Source organism: Oncorhynchus masou, chromosome 23 (assembly GCF_036934945.1).
Source record: "Oncorhynchus masou masou isolate Uvic2021 chromosome 23, UVic_Omas_1.1, whole genome shotgun sequence".
NCBI lineage: Eukaryota > Metazoa > Chordata > Actinopteri > Salmoniformes > Salmonidae > Oncorhynchus > Oncorhynchus masou.
Genome location: NC_088234.1, coordinates 58,890,813 through 58,913,568, shown reverse-complemented (window position 1 = coordinate 58,913,568; position 22,756 = coordinate 58,890,813). Strand labels below are relative to the sequence as shown.

Here is a 22,756-nt window from a genome sequence, read left to right as displayed (position 1 = left end):
CGACCCTTTACAGAAAATGTACTGGTGTTCTGATTGGAGATTCATGGATACAAGAGATATTCAGCTCTAGAATGCATCTGTATCACATGTGAGTTAAAGACTCTCCCTTTGGTTCAACTGTCTCAAATTTGACAAATCAAAATATGAATATGATTCAGGCAAAATTATTATATCCCATTTTGTTTCCTATTTGGGATTGAACTCCATCCAATTTCATCTACCATCGTCACAAAAAAAACTATTTATCAGTTGCTATTCGATTCAGTCATTTCCTATTCGGTCTAATCTCTTTATTTTTATTAGGGCCTACAATTCTAATGATTAAATGTAATTAAATTTCACTCATATGAATTGACTCAATTATTGCTGATCGTAGAAGCTGCCATTCTGTTTTCAGACCTAATCGATGTATTTTTCATCTGTAGGTCTTCAAGACCTTGGACAGCGCTTCACTATTGCTGACTGGTAGTTGTAGTTTTCAATGTTTTGGACCAACGAGAAAGCGTGAGAGAGGGAATGCCTCAGCCATAAACACATCAATACCCATAAACCTGTGCAGCTAGCCGCTCATCGTCGGTGGCAGTGCAGGGGTGGCTTGCAGGGTGTTGTGGTTACTAGCTCTTCGAAACCAGAGAGAGGCTATTCTAAAAAATATTACGTTTAAGTACTTGATGGGGAAAGTCTCCATTACGTTACTACATTAATATTAATATGCAATGAATAACACAGTGCTAGACCTCCGCTCAGCTTTCCACCCCGGTTTATCAAAGGCAGCGCCTGCCATTCGCCCATATGAGTAGGTTTATTTCGCTCGCTGCCCGGAATCCCTACTTTCATCCATCCATGTGAGATGCGGGAGATACCGTGGAGTCGCGGGGTGAGCGACTGTGTTTGGAAGCCCATAGATTGTTTGCCTCTGCACGGAAGTTAGCAGAGAATTTTCATTTTGGGGCGTATTCACACTGACAGCGGCGAACCAGCTGTGACTGTCAAAACAGGTCGTACTCTGTCAGAGTGATTTGCTGTGAAAATCCGTAATTCCTCACAATTGTTCGATTCTCGGATTTACTCCAACCAGATTTGTGAATGGAAGACAGACATATTGCATGTTCGGCCTATTTTCTACATGTTTGTTTGCTTTGAAATGTTTATTTGTTAGTTATTGTCTTGAGAAATATATAAAACCGCAGTAACTATGGCTGATGTTACGGTTAAGGATTAGTGTGCGGATTATATTTCAGCAGCAGCCGAATCCTCCAGCAGTTGTGTTCATTTTTTTTTTTGGCTAGTACCTCTGTTTTCGTTGTCATTTGAAAAGGAACCAATTTTAAATGGATAAAAAAAGCAATGTAATGTCATTTAGTGGAGTAAATGAACTTTTGTAAAACATGGCAAAATGTTAAAAAAATATATTTTTATGAGGAAAATAATGAATTAATCCACAATCTAAATTAGAGTAGGCTAACATAGTAACAATTCAGGCAACACCGTGTCTAAAGGCAAACATTATGAATGGGTCTGAGGTGTACCAGTCCTTGCCGGTGTTTTCTCAAAACGCAATGTGCACATCTGCTGTAGGATGCGGGAATTAAGCTGTTTATGATAGACTACATATAGGAAAATGTCATCTGTTAGGATTTTTCTTATTTAATCAGTAAGGTTTGCACGTGCATGTCAGTGATCCGTGGTTGTGGTGCAGCCTACTGTAGGGTGGAATAATTCACTAAACTAACAAATTGTCAGATATCATGGCGGATCGGACTGCTCCGCATTGCCAACTGAGATTAGAATGGATCTACGGGTACAGGGGGCATCAATGCCGAAACAACCTGTACTACACCGCTGGCAAAGAAGTGGTCTATTTCGTGGCTGGAGTCGGCGTGGTTTACAATACCAGAGAACACACTCAGAAGTTTTACCTGGGCCACAACGATGACATTATAAGGTGAGTGTTACTTGGAATATACATACAGTAGCCTTCAAAACAACACCAAGAAGTCTATGCATAGAGTGCGAACAAAATTCGCACAATTTAAGAATGTAGAATATCCATTTAAAACATAACATTGTCCACTCATTAAGCATCTCTTCAAAATCACATTTTATTTAATCTAAAATAATCTCAATGAATACCTTAATTAAAGGAATAAATTGATGCATGGCATCACTCCAGTGTTGCTCTATCCCGTGTGAGCCTTCCCTGTGCAGATGTAATGTGTATCCTGTCCAGAGAGGCTGTGTACTACGTGAGGGAGTCATTGCAATAATTGTATTCATAGAGGTCATTGGGCTACTATTTGTACTATGACTTTCCTTATATCTTGCATTGACTGACTACATCACAACTGTCTACATCAAGACTGACTGCATCACGACTGTCTACATCACGACGGACTGCATCACGACGGACTGCATCACGACTGACTGCATCACGACTGTCTACTTTACGACTGTACATCAAGACTGACTGCATCACGACTGTCTACATCAAGACTGACTGCATCATGACTGACTGCATCACGACTGACTGCATCATAACTGTCTACATCACGACTGTCTACTTTACGACTGTCTACATCACGACTGTCTACTTTACGACTGTCTACGACTGTCTACATCACGACTGCCTACTTTACGACTGTCTACGACTGTCTACATCACGACTGTCTACTTTACGACTGTCTACAACTGTCTACATCACGACTGTTTACTTTATGACTGTCTACGACTGTCTACATCACGACTGTCTACTTTACGACTGTACATCAAGACTGACTGCATCACGACTGTCTACATCACGACTGTCTACATCAAGACTGACTGCATCATGACTGACTGCATCTCGACTGACTGCATCATGACTGTCTACATCACGACTGTCTACTTTACGACTGTCTACATCACGACTGTCTACTTTACGACTGTCTACGACTGTCTACATCACGACTGTCTACTTTACAACTGTCTACGACTGTCTACATCACGACTGACTGCATCATGACTGTCTACTTTACGACTGTCTACATCACGACTGACTGCATCACGACTGTCTACATCACAAGTGACTGCATCACAACCGTCTACTTCACGACTCCACTTCACGACTGTCTACATCACGGCTATCTACATCACGACTGTCTACATCACGACTGACTGCATCACAACTGTCTACTTCACGACTCTACTTCACGACTGTCTACATCACGGCTGTCTACATCACGGCTGACTGCATCACAACTGTCTACTTCACGACTCTAATTCACGACTGTCTACATCACGGCTGTCTACATCACAACTGACTGCATCACGACTGTCTACTTCACGACTGTCTACATCACGACTGTCTACATCACGACGGACTGCATCACGACTGACTGCATCACGACTGTCTACTTTACGACTGTACATCAAGACTGACTGCATCACGACTGTCTCCATCATGACTGTCTACATCAAAACTGACTGCATCATGACTGACTGCATCACGACTGACTGCATCATGACTGTCTACATCACGACTGTCTACATCACGACTGTCTACTTTACGACTGTCTACGACTGTCTACATCACGACTGTCTACTTTACGACTGTCTACGACTGTCTACATCACGACTGTCTACTTTACGACTGTCTACGACTGTCTACATCACGACTGTCTACTTTACGACTGTCTACGACTGTCTACATCACGACTGTCTACATCACGACTGACTGCATCATGACTGTCTACTTTACAACTGTCTACGACTGTCTACTTCACAACTCTACTTCACGACTGTCTACATCACGACTGTCTACATCACAACTGACTGCATCACGACTGTCTACTTCACGACTCTACTACACGACTGTCTACATCACGGCTGTCTACATCACGACTGACTGCATCACGACTGTCTACTTCATGACTCTAATTCACGACTGTCTACATCATGGCTGTCTACATCATGACTGACTGCAGCACGACTGTCTACTTCACGACTGTCTACTTCACGACTCTACATCACGGCTGTCTACATCACGGCTGTCTACATCACGGCTGTCTACATCACGACTGTCTACATCACGACTGTCTACATCACGACTAACTGCATCACGACTGTCTACATCACGACTCCACTTCACAACTGTCTACTTTACGAATGTCTACTTTACGAATGTCTACTTTACGACTGTCTACTTCACGACTGTCTACTTCACGACTGTCTACTTCACGACTGTCTACTTTACGACTGTCTACTTTACGACTGTCTACTTTACGACTAACTGCATCACGACTGTCTACTTCACGACTCCACTTCACAACTGTCTACTTTACGACTGTCTACTTTACGAATGTCTACTTTACGACTGTCTACATCACGACTGTCTACTTCACGACTGTCTACTTCACGACTGTCTACTTCACGACTGTCTACTTTACGACTGTCTACTTTACGACTGTCTACTTTACGACTGTCTACTTCACGACTGTCTACTTCACGATTGTCTACATCACGACTGTCTACATCACAACTGTCTACTTTACGACTGTCTACATCACGACAATCTACATCACGACTGACTGCATCACGACTGTCTACGACTGTCTACTTCATGACTGTCTACATCACGGCTGTCTACATCACATCTGTCTACATCATGGCTGTCTACATCATGGCTGTCTACATCACGGCTGTCTACATCACGACTGACTGCATCACGACTGTCTACTTCATGACTCTAATTCATGACTGTCTACATCACGGCTGTCTACATCATGACTGTCTACTTCACGACTGTCTACTTCACGACTCTACATCACGGCTGTCTACATCACGGCTGTCTACATCACGACTGTCTACATCACGACTAACTGCATCACGACTGTCTACGACTGTCTACTTCATGACTGTCTACTTTACGACTGTCTACATCACGACTGTCTACATCACATCTGTCTACATCACGGCTGTCTACATCACAACTGTCTACTTTACGACTGTCTACATCACGACAATCTACATCACGACTGACTGCATCACGACTGTCTACGACTGTCTACTTCATGACTGTCTACATCATGGCTGTCTACATCACATCTGTCTACATCACGACTGTCTACATCACGACTGTCTACTTCACGACTGTCTACATCACGACTGTCTACTTCCCGACTGTCGACATCACGGCTGTTTACATCACGGCTGTCTACACCACGGCTGTCTACATCACGACTGTCTACTTCACGACTGTCTACTTCACGACTGTCTACTTCACGACTGTCTACATCACGACTGTCTACATCACGACTGTCTACTTCACGACTGTCTACATCACGACTGTCTACATCACGACTGTCTACTTCACGACTGTCTACATCACGACTGTCTACTTCACGACTGTCTACTTCACGATTGTCTACTTCACGACTGTCTACATCACGACTGTCTACTTCCCGACTGTCGACATCACGACTGTCTACATCACGACTGTCTACATCACGACTGTCTACTTCACGACTGTCTACTTCACAACGGTCTACTTATGTCAAAAGCTATTTTGACATAAGCTATGAGATATAAGACACAAACTATTTCAGCACCACTGTTAATTGGACAGCTCCTTGTTTTTTCGAGTCAATCATGCTGATTTGAAAGCACGGAGATGGCCCACAGCTCCTCACTCCAAGGTATTCAAGAGCTAAAAAGCCTCTTAAAAGCTCTTGTATCCCTTGCATACCTGCAAGTATGGTAGCAGTGCCCCCTGTAAAGCACACACTGGAGAGGGGTTGAGGCTGGGGGATGTGTGAAGTGTATAGTTCTTAGTTCTGTATGCAACAAGAGTATTTTTAAGAGACCACGAGCTGACAGCTAGGATGGGGAGCTGGTTTCTATTGAGCACAATGCTGGTTGCTATTGAGCACAATGCTATTTGGATTGAGCACAATGCTGTTTGGATTGAGCACAATGCTGTTTGGATTGAGCCCAGTGCTGTTTTATATTGAGCCTAAGTGCTGTTTAGATTGAGCCCAGTGCTGTTTTGGATTGAGCCCTGTGCTGTTTGGATTGAGCCCTGTGCTGTTTGGATTGAGCCCTGTGCTGTTTGGATTGAGCCCAGTGCTGTTTGGATTGAGCCCAGTGCTGTTTGGATTGAGCCCAGTGCTGTTTGGATTGAGCCTAAGTGCTGTTTAGATTGAGCTCAGTGCTGTTTTGGATTGAGCCCTGTGCTGTTTGGATTGAGTCCTGTGCTGTTTGGATTGAGCCCTGTGCTGTTTGGATTGAGTCCAGTGCTGTTTGGATTGAGCCCAGTGCTTTGAGAATGCTTTGTGACTTAGTTCCTTATCTTTTTTTGTGGTTCAGTGATAGCAAGCCAAGCTGGTGCAAGCAAACCACGGTAACAACCCAAACACAAACACACTCATGATAAGCCGTGATCTGTAGTTTGTTCTCAGAATTGCTAGAAACTACAAGGCTCTCTGCAAAGCCACTGTTTATTTCTAGTCAATGCAAAGTCCTCCTCAGGTCACACAGAACACAATCAAACTGGGTGAGGCCTAAAGTGCTGGTCAGATTGTCACCAATCCATCCCCATCTACTTTTGTTGAAAGGCTTTTAAATAGTTATTTCTCTCCACTCTGTCAGGGAATAATTATTTTGCAGACACTTTTATCACAGTGGTCATATTGATGGATTAGGTCTGTAATTGTGGCAGTCATATTGATGGATTAAATCCATGTTGGGCCTATAATTTCTGGAAAAGGCCTTTTCAGTGGACACTTGCTTCTGTTGAACGAATATTACATGTCTCCATGGCCAGGACTGAACACAAAAAAGACTACCATTAAACATGTGGTTTTTAACACAATTAGACCTACTCCCTTTCAGAAAGCGTATACATGTCGATCTAGACAAAGTGGTTTTGTTTAGAGTGATGCACTTTTATTGAATAGTTATTCATCACACATTCTCTTGGCCTACATGTCAATATTGAAGGATTAGCCTTGTAAATGCATGCAGAAGCCTTGTGTAGCTGGAGCACTGGACCCAGACAGTCTGGGAAACCATGGAAACAGGCTGAACCTGAACTTGGAGAGGCCCAATAGCTAACGACCAGTATAACACCCAGTATAATTAGGCAATAAGGTACGAGGGGGTGTGGTATATGGCCAATAAATCATGGCTAAGGGTATGGTACTGAATATGAAGTAGAACTTTTTTTCCAATTTCCCTTTAAATTAGACCTACTTTGTGCCACAGCTCCATGAAGGCTAAAGGTGTTTACACAGTCAAAAGTTTCGGGAGTTTTACTCTGTCTTTTTCTAGACAGGCTTTCTTAAACTCACCCTCTGACATCATCTCAACGGAGGCGGAAGAAAAACTGTCTCCCTTCTTATTCTGATTGCTTTCAACTAAATGAAGGGGACGAGATGGCATTGAAATTCTATGATTTGCATGTACATTTGTTGTATTATTGCATTAGTACCTATTACGCCTGTTGGCAATGAGTGCCTCTGAAATGTATGTGTCTTTTGGAAATATGGTTTGTGGGTAGGGGTGATTGAGGTTCATGTATGTGTCTCTCTGTGCCATTGTCTATGTGTGCATGTGTCTATACACCTCTCTGTGTCCTTCACATCTGTGTGTGTGTCCATGCATGCAGATCAGTATGTGCAGAGGGATGGTTAGGGAGTCATTATAAGAATGCCAACCACGTAGCCACTCCATGGATAAACATGTACACGTCACATACACACACTCAATATCACATACACGTCACAGGAGGTTGATGGCACCTTAATTGGGGAGAACTGGCTTGTGGCAATGACGAGAACGGAATCAGTGAAGCAGTATCAAATACGTCAAACACATGGTTTCGAGGTGTTTGATGCCATTCCATTTGCTCTGTTCTGGACATTATTATGGGCTGTTCTCCCCTCAGCAGCCTCCACTGATGCACGTATGCACACACACACACACACACACACATACATACACACACACACACACACATGCACACACACATACACATACACACACATACACATACATACACACACACACACACACACACATACACATACATACACACACACATACACATACACATACATACACACATACACATACACACACAGTCAGGCTCTTCAGGTCATTTCCTTTTTCCAATTTGCGCTCAAAGTAATTATCTCTTGGCGTAGGGCTGCGTTGCTGTCTGTAATTGAAATTGAATTGAAGTCTGGTCCTCACACTGTGATTGTCAACGTGGTCTCAAGTCAACACCAAGCTCAGGACTCTTATTTTCAAGAGGACACATTCCAGTTTCCTGTATGAGAGGCTTTAGAATTCAGTCTCCTCTTTGAGAGGCTATAAAATCCAGTCTCCTATATAATTGGCTTTAGAATCCAGTCTCCTCTATTAGAAGCTTTAGACTCCAGTCTCTCATATGACAGGTTTTAGAATCCAGTCTCCTATATGAGAGGCTTTAGAATCCAGTCTCCTATATGAGAGGCTTTAGAATCCAGTCTCTATGACAGGCTTTATAACCCAGCCTCTTATACAAGAGGCTTTATACTCCGGTCTCCTCTATGAGAGGTTTTAGAATCCAGTCTCCTATATGACATGCGTTATAATCCAGACATGCGTTATAATCCAGTCTCCTTTATGAGAGGCTTTAGAATGCAGTCTCCTCTGTGACAGGCTTTAGAATCCAGTCTCCTCTATGAGAAGCTTTAGACTCCAGTCTCTCATATGACAGGTTTTAGAATCCAGTCTCCTATATGAGAGGCTTTAGAATCCAGTATCTATGACAGTCTTTAGAATCCAGTCTCCTCTGTGACAGGCTTTAGAATCCAGTCTCCTCTATGAGAAGCTTTAGACTCCAGTCTCTCATATGACAGGCTTTAGAATCCAGTCTCCTATATGAGAGGCTTTAGAATCCAGTCTCCTATATGAGAGGCTTTAGAATCCAGTCTCTATGACAGGCTTTATAACCCAGCCTCTTATACGAGAGGCTTTATACTCCGGACTCCTCTATGAGAGGCTTTAGAATCCAGTCTCCTATATGACATGCGTTATAATCCAGTCTCCTTTATGAGAGGCTTTAGAATGCAGTCTCCTCTGTGACAGGCTTTAGAATCCAGTCTCCTCTATGAGAAGCTTTAGAATCCAGTCTCTCATATGACAGGTTTTAGAATGCAGTCTCCTATATGAGAGGCTTTAGAATCCATTCTCCTCTGTGACAGGCTTTAGAATCCAGTCTCCTCTATGAGAAGCTTTAGACTCCAGTCTCTCATATGACAGGTTTTAGAATCCAGTCTCCTATATGAGAGGCTTTAGAATCCAGTCTCCTATATGAGAGGCTTTAGAATCCAGTCTCTATGACAGGCTTTATAACCCAGCCTCTTATACGAGAGGCTTTATACTCCGGTCTCCTCTATGAGAGGCTTTAGAATCCAGTCTCCTATATGACATGCATTATAATCCAGTCTCCTTTATGAGAGGCTTTAGAATGCAGTCTCCTCTATGAGAAGCTTTAGATTCCAGTCTCCTATATGACATGCGTTATAATCCAGTCTCCTTTATGAGAGGCTTTAGAATGCAGTCTCCTCTATGAGAAGCTATAGAATCCAGCCTCTTATATGACAGGTTTTAGAATCCAGTCTCCTATATGAGAGGCTTTAGAATCCAGTCACTATGACAGTCTTTAGAATCCAGTCTCCTCTGTGACAGGCTTTAGAATCCAGTCTCCTCCATGAGAGGCTTTAGAATCCAGTCTCCTATATGACAGACTTTAGAATCCAGTCTCCTCTTTGAGAGGCTTTAGAATCCAGTATCTTATATGACAGGCTTTAGAATCCAGTCTCCTCTATGACAGGCTTTAGAATCCAGTCTCCTCTATGACAGGCTTTAGAATCCAGTCTCCTCTATGAGAGGCTATAGAATCCAGTCTCCTCTATTAGAGGCTATAGAATCCAGTCTCCTCTATGAGAGGCTTGAAAATCCAGTCCCCTATATGACAGGCTTTAGAATCCAGTCTCTTAAACGAGGGGCTTAAGATTCCGGTCTCCTCTATGAGAGGCTTTAGAATCCAGTCTCCTATATGACATGCTTTATTATCCAGTCTCCTATATGACATGCTTTATTATCCAGTCTCCTATATGAGAGGCTTTAGAATCCAGTCTCCTATATGACATGCTTTATTATCCAGTCTCCTATATGAGAGGCTTTAGAATCCAGTCTCCTATATGAGAGGCTTTAGAATCCAGTCTCCTATATGACATGCTTTAATATCCAGTCTCCTATATGAGAGGCTTTAGAATCCAGTCTCCTATATGACATGCTTTATTATCCAGTCTCCTATATGAGAGGCTTTAGAATCCAGCCTCCTATATGAGAGGCTTTAGAATCCAGCCTCCTATATGAGAGGCTTTAGAACCCAGTCTCCTATATGACATGCTTTAATATCCAGTCTCCTATATGAGAGGCTTCAGAATCCAGTCTCTTTGACAGACTTTACAATCCAGCCTCTTCTACGAGAGGCTTTAGAATCCAATCTCCTCTATGAGAGTCTTTAGAACAGTCTCCTCTATGAGAGGCTTTATAGTCCAGTCTCCTATATGACAGGCTTTAGAATCCAATCTTTGTGCAAGGTTTTAGAATCCAGTCTCCTCGGAGAGGCTTTAGAATGTAGTTTCCTCTATGAGAGGCTTTAGATTCCAGTCTCTTTTATGAGAGCTTTAGAATTACCCAGCACCCATCTCTCATTTCCCCATGTACCTGGGAAACACAATAGTCACCATTGTAGTTTTTTATTTCTCAGTGTTTCAAAATTCCAGGAACTTTCAATAAATTCCCAGGTTTTCTAGAATTCCTCTCTTGAGGTTTCCAGATTTCCACCTTATTCCCTCCTGATTCCGGGGTTCCTCCATCCGGGATTTTGGGAAAACCAGAGAATTTAATTATAATTTACCACAATTTTGCAACCCTATCTTTACCTTAATCTCTTGTGGACAGACTACATAAACATACCTGACCAAATGTGACCTAATTCAGGAAATTAGACATGTGTCGCAAGTCACGACTTCAAGATTTTAGTTCTGGCTTAACAGAGATTACCTTTGCCCTTATGCTGTGGCATTGCATACACAGAGACACAGAGACACCTCGTGTTGGATACAGTGATGAGCTCAGTACAAGGTATAATCACCTTTAAGAACCCTTAAGATGCTGAGTTAACAAAAATGTATAATTACATGATTGGTTTATAAGTCATTGGGTTCTTGAATGCTCTCCATCTGAACAGCCGTTTCCTTGAGGTATTACAAAGGTGTGGAGATGTATCCCCTTGGCAGATACAAACGGGCAGTCAGAAAATGGATGCCTCTGCACTCAGAAGAAAGCTCTTGCTGAATTCACAGTTGTGTGTTCTTGTCATGTGTCTGTGTGTCTGGAAGTGACTGGTGCTTGTGGCTCCAGCTGGTGTGTTTCACAGTGCCGTACCCTTGGCTGGAATCCCCGGCCTGGCTCCTGCTGGGCTGTGCTTACTCTCATGCTCTGGTTCTCTGAACTCCCTCTGCTGTCCCATTTCCGTCAGTGCTGCAGGGCAGAACCCGGCTCCGGGTACATCTGTCACTGCCAGCCAGCCAGGCAGAAGTAGGAAGAACCGGGACTCAACCACACTTTCAAACAGCCCTTTTCACACTCAGACAAGCAAGTCTTTAAACTAGACCTTTACAGTCTAGTGTCACAGTCACACACTCCAAAGTCTAGTCTTAACCAAATGTTTATATAGCATAGTCACAAGCTATTAGAACTATTCTACAATTAATCAACCAGCTAGGATCTTACACCAGGATGTCTTATGACATGGTTGATATGATATGTGTAGTATGTAGTATCACTGATTGAATAAATTAGTACTGGAAATAGAAAGACCTTGTCAGGCTCTCTCTCCCTCATCATTGCCACCAGTTCTGGCTTATCCCCTCTGTCTCCTCCTCATGACCTTTGCATACATTACTGGGGCTGACTGGGACAATACCAGCTTTATTAGGGCCAGTATGCAGAGACCAGGAGATGGGCACGGATTGCTGATGGTGTGTTTGTGTGTGCATGCATCTGTCTGTGTGTGCGTGTGTGTGTGTGTGTGTGTGTGTGTGTGTGTGTGTGTGTGTGTGTGTGTTGATGTCTTTGCATCTGTGTGTGTGTTGGTGTCTGTGCATCTGCGAGCGTGTGACAGATCTAAGATGTGACAGTGTTTACTGGCTGGTCTCATTAACCAGGGGGTAAGGACTGTATCAGAGACGGACACAGTGCTACTCCCACGATGCTCCATTAACACCAGGCTGGGCTCTAAGTGTTCCTGATTTCACGGAGCTGAAGACTTCAAATGAGCCGGTGACCTTTACTGGTTCCTCTCTATGCCTCCCTACAATATGGAGTCCTTTGAAAAATAGATGGGTGCATAAGGAAAGAAAATCTTTAGTCAATGCTCAAACATAATTTTCTCTCAGTGGTTTTCAACATGTTTATTGGACTTGATAATAATTGGTGATGTTACACATTTTTATAAATTTTTTTATGAAAAGGGATATTCCATTGGTTGTCTGTGTTGCTGGGCCAAGGTGTCTCACAAACACACATTGTAACTGCATGGGTGCTTATGACAACGTATTGATTACCTTGACGACGCATCGATTTTGTACTGTGTTGACACCAGTGGAGGCTGGTGGGAGGAGCTATAGGAGGACGGGGGCTCATTGTAATAGCTGGAATCGAAGTAATGGAACGGAGTCAAGCATGTGGTTTCTATTTGTTCGAAACCTTTCCATTCATTCCATTCCAGCCATTACAATGAGCCTGTCCTCTTATAGCTGCTCTCACCAGCCTCCTCTGGTTGACAAATAGATTATCTTGTTGACACACTTCTCCGCCAAGAAATGCATTAATTCAGTACCATTTCCTGTTATATATTTGCACCATCTTATGCATGCTGATCAGGCATGTTAAGATCATGTCTCGGGATATATGATTTAGCTCTCAGTGATTTTGTGGCGTTTGCCCAGATTTTTGATTGATAATATGAAGGTAGTTTTCCTTACCACATTAGACCCTAAATATAAGAACAGTAGGCCTTGGAGGATTGTTAGACAATGGTCTGTCAGTGGGCATAGATCCATCTTACTAGTGACATGGCCTTGCTGGCAGCTGTCCTCCAAGCTGTGTGTGGAACACCATGGCCATTACGCTTCAGTTGTCTTACACCATGAGAAAGGACGGTACTGTCCTGATGAAGTATATGGGAGCTCTGGCTTATCTAAAGGTATTCACGGGTGAAAGATGGCACTTCATTCGATGCATGGACACGGTTGAAAGAAAGAACCGTGGAAACTGGTTAAAAGCTGAAGGGTGTTGAGGAAGCTGAACTTTTGATCAACTTAAGTGCCTCTTAGGTCAAACCATGGAGATCAGAAAAGTTGTCTTTTTGTATAAGGGTTGAAGTATGTAGAATTTCATTAGGTTCTGTAACAGGATGTGTCAAAAGACCTATTCGAGCATGTAGTTTGATCAGCCTTGGGATTACCTGTCACAGGATAATGACAACAGATATCAATAGTTGATGTATGTCTCCTCTCCTGTAATTGCCTCTCACCCTCAGCACACTTAATTAAAATTGACACGGAAATTAGCTTCTCAGTTTGCCACCATTTCTTTGCCCCTTGAGCAATGAATGTTCCCACTTTCTGTTCTTACACCTACCACGCCTGCTATCTCACTTCACCTCTATGAGATCTCAGTAGCTGAATTTACCTCAATGTGTGAGTGTCTGAGGAGTAGCTTGATTTCCAATTGGTTTCGACTTTAACAAATCTTGTCGTTGACACTCTTAGGCAACTACGGTACATTTAAGCACATCTTTCATCATGAAAAACTGTAATGTCTGCTCTTTTCTGAGCACTGTGACAGATGCTTATCTTGCTGTGCTGTACTGAAATTGTATGAAATAATAGGCTATACAGGACTGTATTTCCATGTGGCATTTTCCAGTAATACTAGAATATTCACTGGATACCTTTGGAATGGCATCGACAGGTGTAGGATCTTAATTTGATCACCCTGTTGCAGGATAATTTTCCCGGAATGCAGGGCATTTAAAACATGTGTGTATTTGAGGTTTAAAAAGGCTTCTGAAGTTTGTCATTTCCACTTAGAAATATCAGACTTGATTTTCACTTATGTAAAAATGTATAATCCTTACAAAAATATCCATTATTTATAATCCATATAATTCACATTTCCTGTTTCTATAGGATTATTTTCCTGTTGTAGCAAACTGACTCAAATTAAGATCCCGCATCTGTAATAGGGAATCCTATCAATTTTGAAGGTGGTGTAATCCAGTCATTAGCCCAGTCATAACAGCTCATGCTTTCTCTAGACAAAACCACTCACAGTAAACTGTCTGTTCCATTATTGAGATGAAGGTTTTCTGTGAGGCCTGTTAGAATGACTGATCTGCTGTTTGCCTTTGGTGTATCTAACTTCACCGCTCTATAATCTCAGTTTAATAACAGTACTTCTTCCAACACTGTCTGGTGGCAGACACTTAGGGGCTCTATTTTCAGATGGCGGTGGGGAGGTGCAGTGTCAAACTTATGTTAGTTATCAATTTCGTCATGTAAAAAATGTCACGCTGGCATTTCCACCCCTCACGCCACGGTTTGTAATTTGCCTGTCTAACATCAGCTTGCTGGCGCTGAGGTGGGATGGGTGGAAATATTTGAGGTGTCTCCTTAAAAACGTGTGCCAATATGCCAAAACAGTCAACGAAATCCCCCCCTTTTTGTTATATTGGACATATTTTTTCTCCAGTTTCTGTGAAAAGTTTGGGCTCATTATGTACGATTTCCATTACATGAAATATGTTAATGACTGTAGGAAGCCTGTTTAGGAACATCAAGTTATTTTAAAAATGCTGCTTACCGTTATTTTGTCAAAAAATGCATCTTCCACTTTCCTCTGTTGGACCTAACTGTCAAATCGTGGGAATTTTGATAGCTGTCTATGGTGCTGAATCTGCTTGTAGGCTTGTTTGCAAAGTCACTACTGGCCATATCAATGATGATGGTAAGCTGAGTGGAAAAGCGAATGCATTGTCTATAGCCTAATATTTCCATTTTGAAGCCGATTACTTTTTAAACGTAGAACACTAGATAGGCTACATGTTTGTTATAACTAGGACTATTGTAGTGTTAGGCTACTGTATAGGCTACTATTTAATAGCTATCTTCAATGAATTGGACAAACATCATAGGCTACTCCTGCCTAAGAGCCCTTGTGTAATGCTTGTCGTCTGGGGAAGGAGAGGAGGACCAAGGTGCAGCGTGGTAAGTGTTCATATTTTAATGAACACTGAAAACAAAACAATAAACAACCAACAGACAGTCCTGTAAGGTGCAACACAACACTAAACAGAAAATAACCACCAACAAAACACAATGGAAAACAGGCTACCTAAATATGGTTCTCAATCAGGGACAATGATTGACAGCTTCCTCTGATTGGGAACCATACCAGGGAAAACACAGAAATAGAAAATCATAGACAAAATAACATAGACAACCCACCCAACTCACGCCCTGACCATACTAAAACAAAAGACAAAACAAAGGAACTAAGGTCAGAACGTGACAGTAACCCCCCAAAGGTGCAGACTCCGGCCGCAAAACCTGAACCTATAGGGGAGGGTCTGGGTGGGTGTCTGTCCGCGGTGGCGGTTCTGGCGCGGAACGTGGACCCCACTCCACCATAGTCTTTCTCTGCCTCCTTAACCGTCTCCGTGGCCTCTTAAGAGCGGCCACGGGTCCCGAATGGACGGGAGATTCCAGCAGCGCCGGACAGGCGGGAGACTCTGGCAGCGCCGGACAGGCGGGAGACTCTGGCAGCGCCAGAGTGAAGGGCAATTCTGGCATCGCCAGCGTGACAGGCGGCTCTGTCAGCTCCTGACCCGTGGCTAGGGTCCCCAGTCAGAGGTCGGCGGCGAGGGTCACTCCTGGCTGACTGACGGCTCAAGACAGACGGGAGGCTCTGGCGGCTCAGGACAGACGGGAGGCTCTGGCGGCTCAGGACAGATGGGAGGCTCTGGCGGCGCTGGGCAGGAGGAAGGCTCTGGCAGCGCTGGACAGGCGGGAGCACCTGTGGGGAGAAGATGGAGAGACAGCCTGGTGCGGGGGGCTGCCACCAGAGGGCTGGTGCGTGGAGGTGGCACCAGATAGACCGGACCGTGAATGCGCACTGGAGCTCTTGAGCACCGAGCCTGCCCAACCTTACCTGGTTGAATGCTCCCCGTAGCCAGGCCAGTGCGGCGAGGTGGAATAGCCCGCACTGGGCTGTGCTGGCGAACCGGGGACACCATGCGTAAGGCTGGTGCCATGTACACCGGCCCGAGGAGACGCACTGGAGACCAGATGCGCTGAGCCGGCTTCATGGCACCTGACTCGATGCCCACTCTAGCCCGGCCGATACGAGGCACTGCAATGTACCGCACCGGGCTATGCACACGCACCGGGGACACCGTGCGCCTCACGGCATAACACGGTGCCTGCCCTCTCGCTCTCCGGTAAGCACGGGGAGTTGGCTCAGGTCTCCTACCTGACTTAGCCACACTCCCCGTGTGCCTCCTCCAAGATATTTTTGGGGCTGCCTCTTGGGCTTCCAGCCGCGCTGCCGTGCTGCCTCCTCATACCACCGCCCCTCAGCTTTCGCTGCCTCCAGCTCAGCCTTGAGGCGGCGATACTCTCCAGCCTGTGCCCAGGGTCCCTTGCCATCCAGAATCTCCTCCCATGTCCAGGAGTCCTGAGATCGCTGCTGTTGCCCGTTACCACGCTGCTTGGTCCTTTGGTGGTGGGTGCTTCTGTAACACTTGTCATCTGGGGAAGGAGAGGAGGACCAAGGTGCAGCATGGTAAGTGTTCATATTTTAAATATTTTAATGAACACTGAAAACAAAACAATAAACAACCAACGAACAGTCCTGTAAAGGTGCAACACAACACTAAACAGAAAATAACCACCCACAAAACACAATGGAAAACAGGCTACCTAAATATGGTTCTCAATCAGGGATAACGATTGACAGCTGCCTCTGAGAACCATACCAGGCCAAACACAGAAATAGAAAATCATAGACAAACTAACATAGACAACCCACCCAACTCACGCCCTGACCATACTAAAACAAAAGACAAAACAAAGGAACTAAGGTCAGAACATGACACCTTGGCCTTAGGCCTACGTGTGCCTGCTAATGGAACGAGATATGCAATTTATGATATCATGATTCTGATCCCATCTTATTTAGGAATATTGTTGTCGTCAAATTTGATTTAAAAAAACAAGCTTATTAGAATGATTCACTGTCCATGGCTTTATGGCCGTCTGCTATTTTTGGAGAAGTGCAAATATGATCTGTAAGAAGGTTTCAAGATGTTTCTAAAACATTTGGGGACAGTATAACGGTAAGTGGACATTCCCCCTTTCTCGTTATATTGGATATTGAGAATTTTGGATGTGCGTAAAACCCTCCATAGTCTACTTTGTCTTAATATTATATGCCAAAGTGGAGAAATTATGGTGCCTGTAGCTGTATTTAGACTATTCAAAACAAGTTATTGTGTCGTTCTATTCTAATTTGATTAGAATTATTCACTGTCTTTTTTACGTCCTTTCAATAGTGAATGTAATCTTGCATATTGACAATGTAATTTACTGTAAGCCTATATCAGTGCTAATGCTATGTTTAAAAATATATATTTTCATTTTGAAGCCATGCAATTAGCCTACTTAGTACAATGTGGAAAACAAACATGTTCAACATATTTAGCAAATATGGGATAGGCCTACATTTTGTTTTTTGTTTCTATAGGCTATTTATAATGGACTAACATAAAAGTTGATAACCAAATACACCTAAACACAACTTGAAGCAACCACATATTTAGCCATGGAGCATGTTCTAATTGGCCGGTGAAGGGGCAAGCCTAGACACACCTACAACTTGTTTATTCATGAAAACCCAGCCCTTTTGCACCACCGCCAGCTATTGTGCCCATAATTCCTGCTGTGAAATAGCAAAAATATTTCTGAGACACACACGGACCTATAGCGCCGTTGCGTTAGGTTTTACAGATTTGTGTAAGGTTTGTAAAAATTGAGCCCTTATTGTTCTTATTCATTAAGTTATTTAAAATGTTCGGAGGAATTGAACTCATTATAGATCAACTGAGACTATTCGTGTTTTAAATGATTCCCCTTATTGCAGAATTTCCATTGCTAATTGGTTATATTTCCTGCTGCTCATACAAAATATGCTGTAGCCATTAGTACAGTAGCCCAACGAATGAAGCTCAATGAGTACCTTTTCACTGAGTTCTAGCTATGTTTCTTGAATGTTTTTGTCTCTTGGCTGAGCTATTGCTGTAAGGTAAACATCTTCCTCAGGAGCAGAGGGATTTATTGAATCTTCTGAGGCAACACAAACGAAGCACCATTTAATTTTCTCCTGTTTATCTACCCTCTTTGCCCTCCAACCTGGTTGAATCATTTATAAACATATTTATTGCTTTTTACTGTGAAATCCAGCCTCTCATGGCAGAGTCCCTCTCTGCTGTTTTTAGCCTGAGCTGATTCTGTGGCTGCTAAGAATAGCCAGGGTGATATTGTTATCGTTTTGCTGGAGCAGATGGTGGTTTTCCCGAGGACACAGGCTTCCAAGAGAGGAACTAACTCATTATTAGAGGGCAAGATTACAGGAGAGGAACTAACTAATTATGAGAGGGCAAGATTACAGGAGAGGAACTAACTAATTATGAGAGGGCAAGATTACAGGAGAGGAACTAACTAATTATGAGAGGGCAAGATTACAGGAGAGGAACTAACTAATTATGAGGGGGCAAGATTACAGGAGAGGAACTAACTAATTATGAGAGGGCAAGATTACAGGAGAGGAACTAACTAATTATGAGAGGGAAAGATTACAGTAGAGGCACTCACACTAGTTATGAGAGGAAATGCACACTAATTGTGAGAGGGCAAGATTACAGGAGAGGAACTCACACTAATAGTGAGAAGGCAAGATTACAGGAGAGGAACTCTAATTATGAGAGTGTCCAAGCTCAGGAGAAGACCCAGATGCAGACAGTTTCGAAGTGTGTTACAAAAACAGGGGGGCAGGCAAACAACTGGTCAAGGGCAGGCAGAGGTCAGTAATCCAGAGCAGAGTCTGAAAGGTACAGAACAGCAGGCAGGCTCAGGGCCAGGGCAGCCAGGCAGAGGTCAGTAATCCAGAGCAGAGTCTGAAAGGTACAGAACAGCAGGCAGGCTCGGGGTCAGGGCGGGCAGAGGTCAGTAATCCAGGGTGGTGTGACAAGGTACAGAACAGCAGGCAGGCTTGGGTTCAGGGCGGGCAGAGGTCAGTAATCCAGAGCAGAGTCCGAAAGGTACAGAACAGCAGGCAGGCTTGGGTTCAGGGCGGGCAGAGGTCAGTAATCCAGAGCAGAGTCTGAAAGGTACAGAACAGCAGGCAGGCTTGGGTTCAGGGCGGGCAGAGGTCAGTAATCCAGAGCAGAGTCTAAAAGGTACAGAACAGCAGGCAGGCTCGGGGTCAAGGCAGGCAGAGGTCAGTAATCCAGGGTGGTGTGACAAGGTGCAGAACAGCAGGGTCAGGGCAAACAGAATAGTCAAAACCGGGAAAACAAGAAAACAGGAACTAGAGCAAGACAGGCACACGGGCAAAAACGCTGGTAGGCTTGATGAAACAAAACGAACTGGCAACAGACAAACAGAACACAGGTATAAATACACTGGATAATGGGGAAGATGGGTGACACCTAGACGGGTTGGGGAGACAAGCACAAAGACAGGTGAAACAGATCAGTAGTACACTCAACACTCAACAACAAACAGATCAGGGTGTGACAGAGAGGGTACGATTACAGGAGAGAAACACACTAGTAATGAGTGGGAAGGATTACAGGAGAGAAACACACTAGTAATGAGTGGGAAGGATTACAGGAGAGAAACACACTAGTAATGAGTGGGAAGGATTACAGGAGAGAAACACACTAGTAATGAGTGGGAAGGATTACAGGAGAGAAACACACTAGTAATGATTGGGAAGGATTATAGGAGAGAAACACACTAGTAATGAGTGGGAAGGATTACAGGAGAGAAACACACTAGTAATGAGTGGGAAGGATTACAGGAAGACTAACAGACTAACATACAGACTAACATCACGAGCAGCAGAGGTCACGGAAGGGTTAGAGGAAACAGGGAGTGGTATGGTTGTAGAGTGAATGTGTGAGGGGTTAGCAGTGTAGGTTGGATGAATGACAATGTTAAGGTGAATGCTAAGTAGACCTAGGTGCCTGTTAGAGTGAACTGTAGGGTGATGTTTTATGTCACGGAGAGATTGTAGGCTAACACATTAGTGATTTTTATTGATTTACGCTTCTCTGTTAGAACTGATTGGATCTGTTGCGGCATTTCAAGGATTTCTGCCTCAATCTCAACATTTCATTACTCTAAATCACGTGTCAAACTCATCCCCGGAGGGACGAGTGTCTGCGGGTTCTCGCTGCTTGCTTGTACTTGATTGATGAATGACGGTCAGTGATTAGTTAGAAACTCCCCTCAACTGGTTGTCCAAGTCTTAATTGGACACAAATTGAAAGGAGAAACCCAAAAAAGCTGTGGACACTCGACCCTCAATGGAACGAGTTTGACACCCCTGGTCTAAATGATAAGGATCTGTGTATGAAGTAGATAGGACCAGGGCTTTCTGATAAGACAGAGTTATATGGCAGCATAGTGAGTAATGGATTGGCCCAATTGAGCTCTATTCATCATACACCTTCAGGGTAGCTGCAATTCCAGATCTAATGAAAATATAGTTTTTAGTGAGAGAGTGGAATGTATGTATTTTTCTTATAAATGGTGGAAAGGGACAGACCCATCCTTCTCACTGTCTTCTATTTCATGGTTATTAATGCCTTTTAAAGGAGCAATTTAGGCTACATACAGCCTAGTCGTGCTCACCAGCCTCAAGGTGCTCTGCTGGAGAGAAGAGACTACATATTAGCTTTTTCTAGGGTGCATACCTTTCTTCAATTTATCTCAATATTATGTTCTTAACATAAAGGGCAGTATGCTACAGAAGGATATATTTTGTGGGACATTTTGTTGGTTGAGGATGGTTTGCTCTTGTGTAGTTAATGACCTTGTGTAGGTTTGTTGTCCTACTGATACTTCACCTCTAGTTAAACTTTAACTCTTAATCTTGATTCCTGTGTCCTTGGCTGTCCGGTTGTCAAGGCAACCATGCTGTCAGCGGGTTGGTTGCTGGTGCACTGTTTGTTAAATTGTTCCCTGGAGACATATTGGTTCACATTAGCTTATACTGTTCACATACGGCGCTGGCAGACATTGGACAACAGAAAATGAATCTCGTGAATCAGTTAATAAGATGAACTGAAAGATTTTCACCAACCTTGTTGCATGTACTGAGGAACCTGAACTTGTAGCGTTATTCAGAGAGAATATGACAGAAGAAAATGATTGAGATAGTGATTGATAGACAGTGTCTTTCTTCCTACAGTACCAATGCTGCATAGACAGCAACAGTCTGTTGAGGTAGGTAGGGCATCAGAACAGGCATCAGGAGAGTCTCCCAGGTGGCAGCAGTGTTTCTTTTTGTGTGGGGGGGGGGGGGTAGGTGGCAGCAGTGTTGTCTGGCTCTGATTTCCTTCCCCAGGGGGATTTCCTTGTGCCGTCTGCAGAGGAGTATCACATTACTGTTTGTTTGTGTGACGAGAGTCTGATTCTGGAGTCTGGTCCTACTGGCACTGACTCGGTGTTCTTCACTATTTACCATTTTGTCTATGAATAATGGATTAGTATAATAAATAATCTCATCAATGATCAAATTTGTATGTATATTATTTTACATTTGTTATTTTATGGAGTCAAAAAAATATATGGGGGTTTCTCTTTTAAAATACATGTTTTCCTTCTGGTTCATGTTTTTTTAATGTAATGTACTCAAACACATTCATCATGATTGTTGCTGTCAATAAATCAACAGGTTTATCCATCACTGACAGTTTTCTGGCTCGGCTGCCATCACACACCACATGAATGGAGCATCTACTAATGTCTGTCCTCACGTACAGCCCCTCTGCTCCTGGCCAGGGCCAGGAGCCTCTGCAAACCCAACAGTCCATTGAAACCTCTGCAAATCTGCTCTCATGCCACAGTCTCTCCATCTCCATCAGAAAGCTCTGCACGTCTGCAAATCTGCTCTCATGCCACAGTCTCTCCATCTCCATCAGAAAGCTCTGCACGTCTGCTCTTGTGAGGGCCAGCTGGGACATAGACTGCCTGGGAATGAGAGTCAGCTGAGTAGAACTGAGCTCCCTCTCTTTCTCTTTCTCTCTTACTCTCTTGCGTGAGGGTTTCTCCATTTCTCCCACTCCCTTTCTTTTCTCAGAGCCTTTATTTCTGTCTCCTTCCTCCCTCTGCTCCAGGCAGAGCTCCAAGCCCAGATTTACAGCCATGAGCTTCGTACAGAAAGAGGCTTTGAGATGAAAGAGTCTGAGACAGTCAGACTGAGCACAGAGAGAGAGAAAGACATTCAGGGACTGAGAGAGCAAGGAAAGAGAACGAGAAAGAAAGAGATGTCGATGTGCTGTGCAGTGTGTACTGTCATGTCTGCTTTG

General features: G+C 43.6%; 1 protein-coding gene across 1 annotated transcript in view; it reads left to right on the top strand.

Moving 5' to 3' along the window:
* The first annotated feature begins 596 nt into the window (after positions 1-596).
* The window catches only part of LOC135511121 (echinoderm microtubule-associated protein-like 6), a 128,638-nt gene continuing 106,478 nt past the window's right edge, over positions 597-22,756 (top strand). The window contains exons 1-2 of the mRNA XM_064932675.1: positions 597-877; positions 1,744-1,945. Coding sequence (XP_064788747.1) covers positions 1,749-1,945 — 197 coding nt within the window. The 5' untranslated portion in view covers positions 597-877; positions 1,744-1,748. The remainder of the gene's footprint in view (positions 878-1,743; positions 1,946-22,756) is intronic.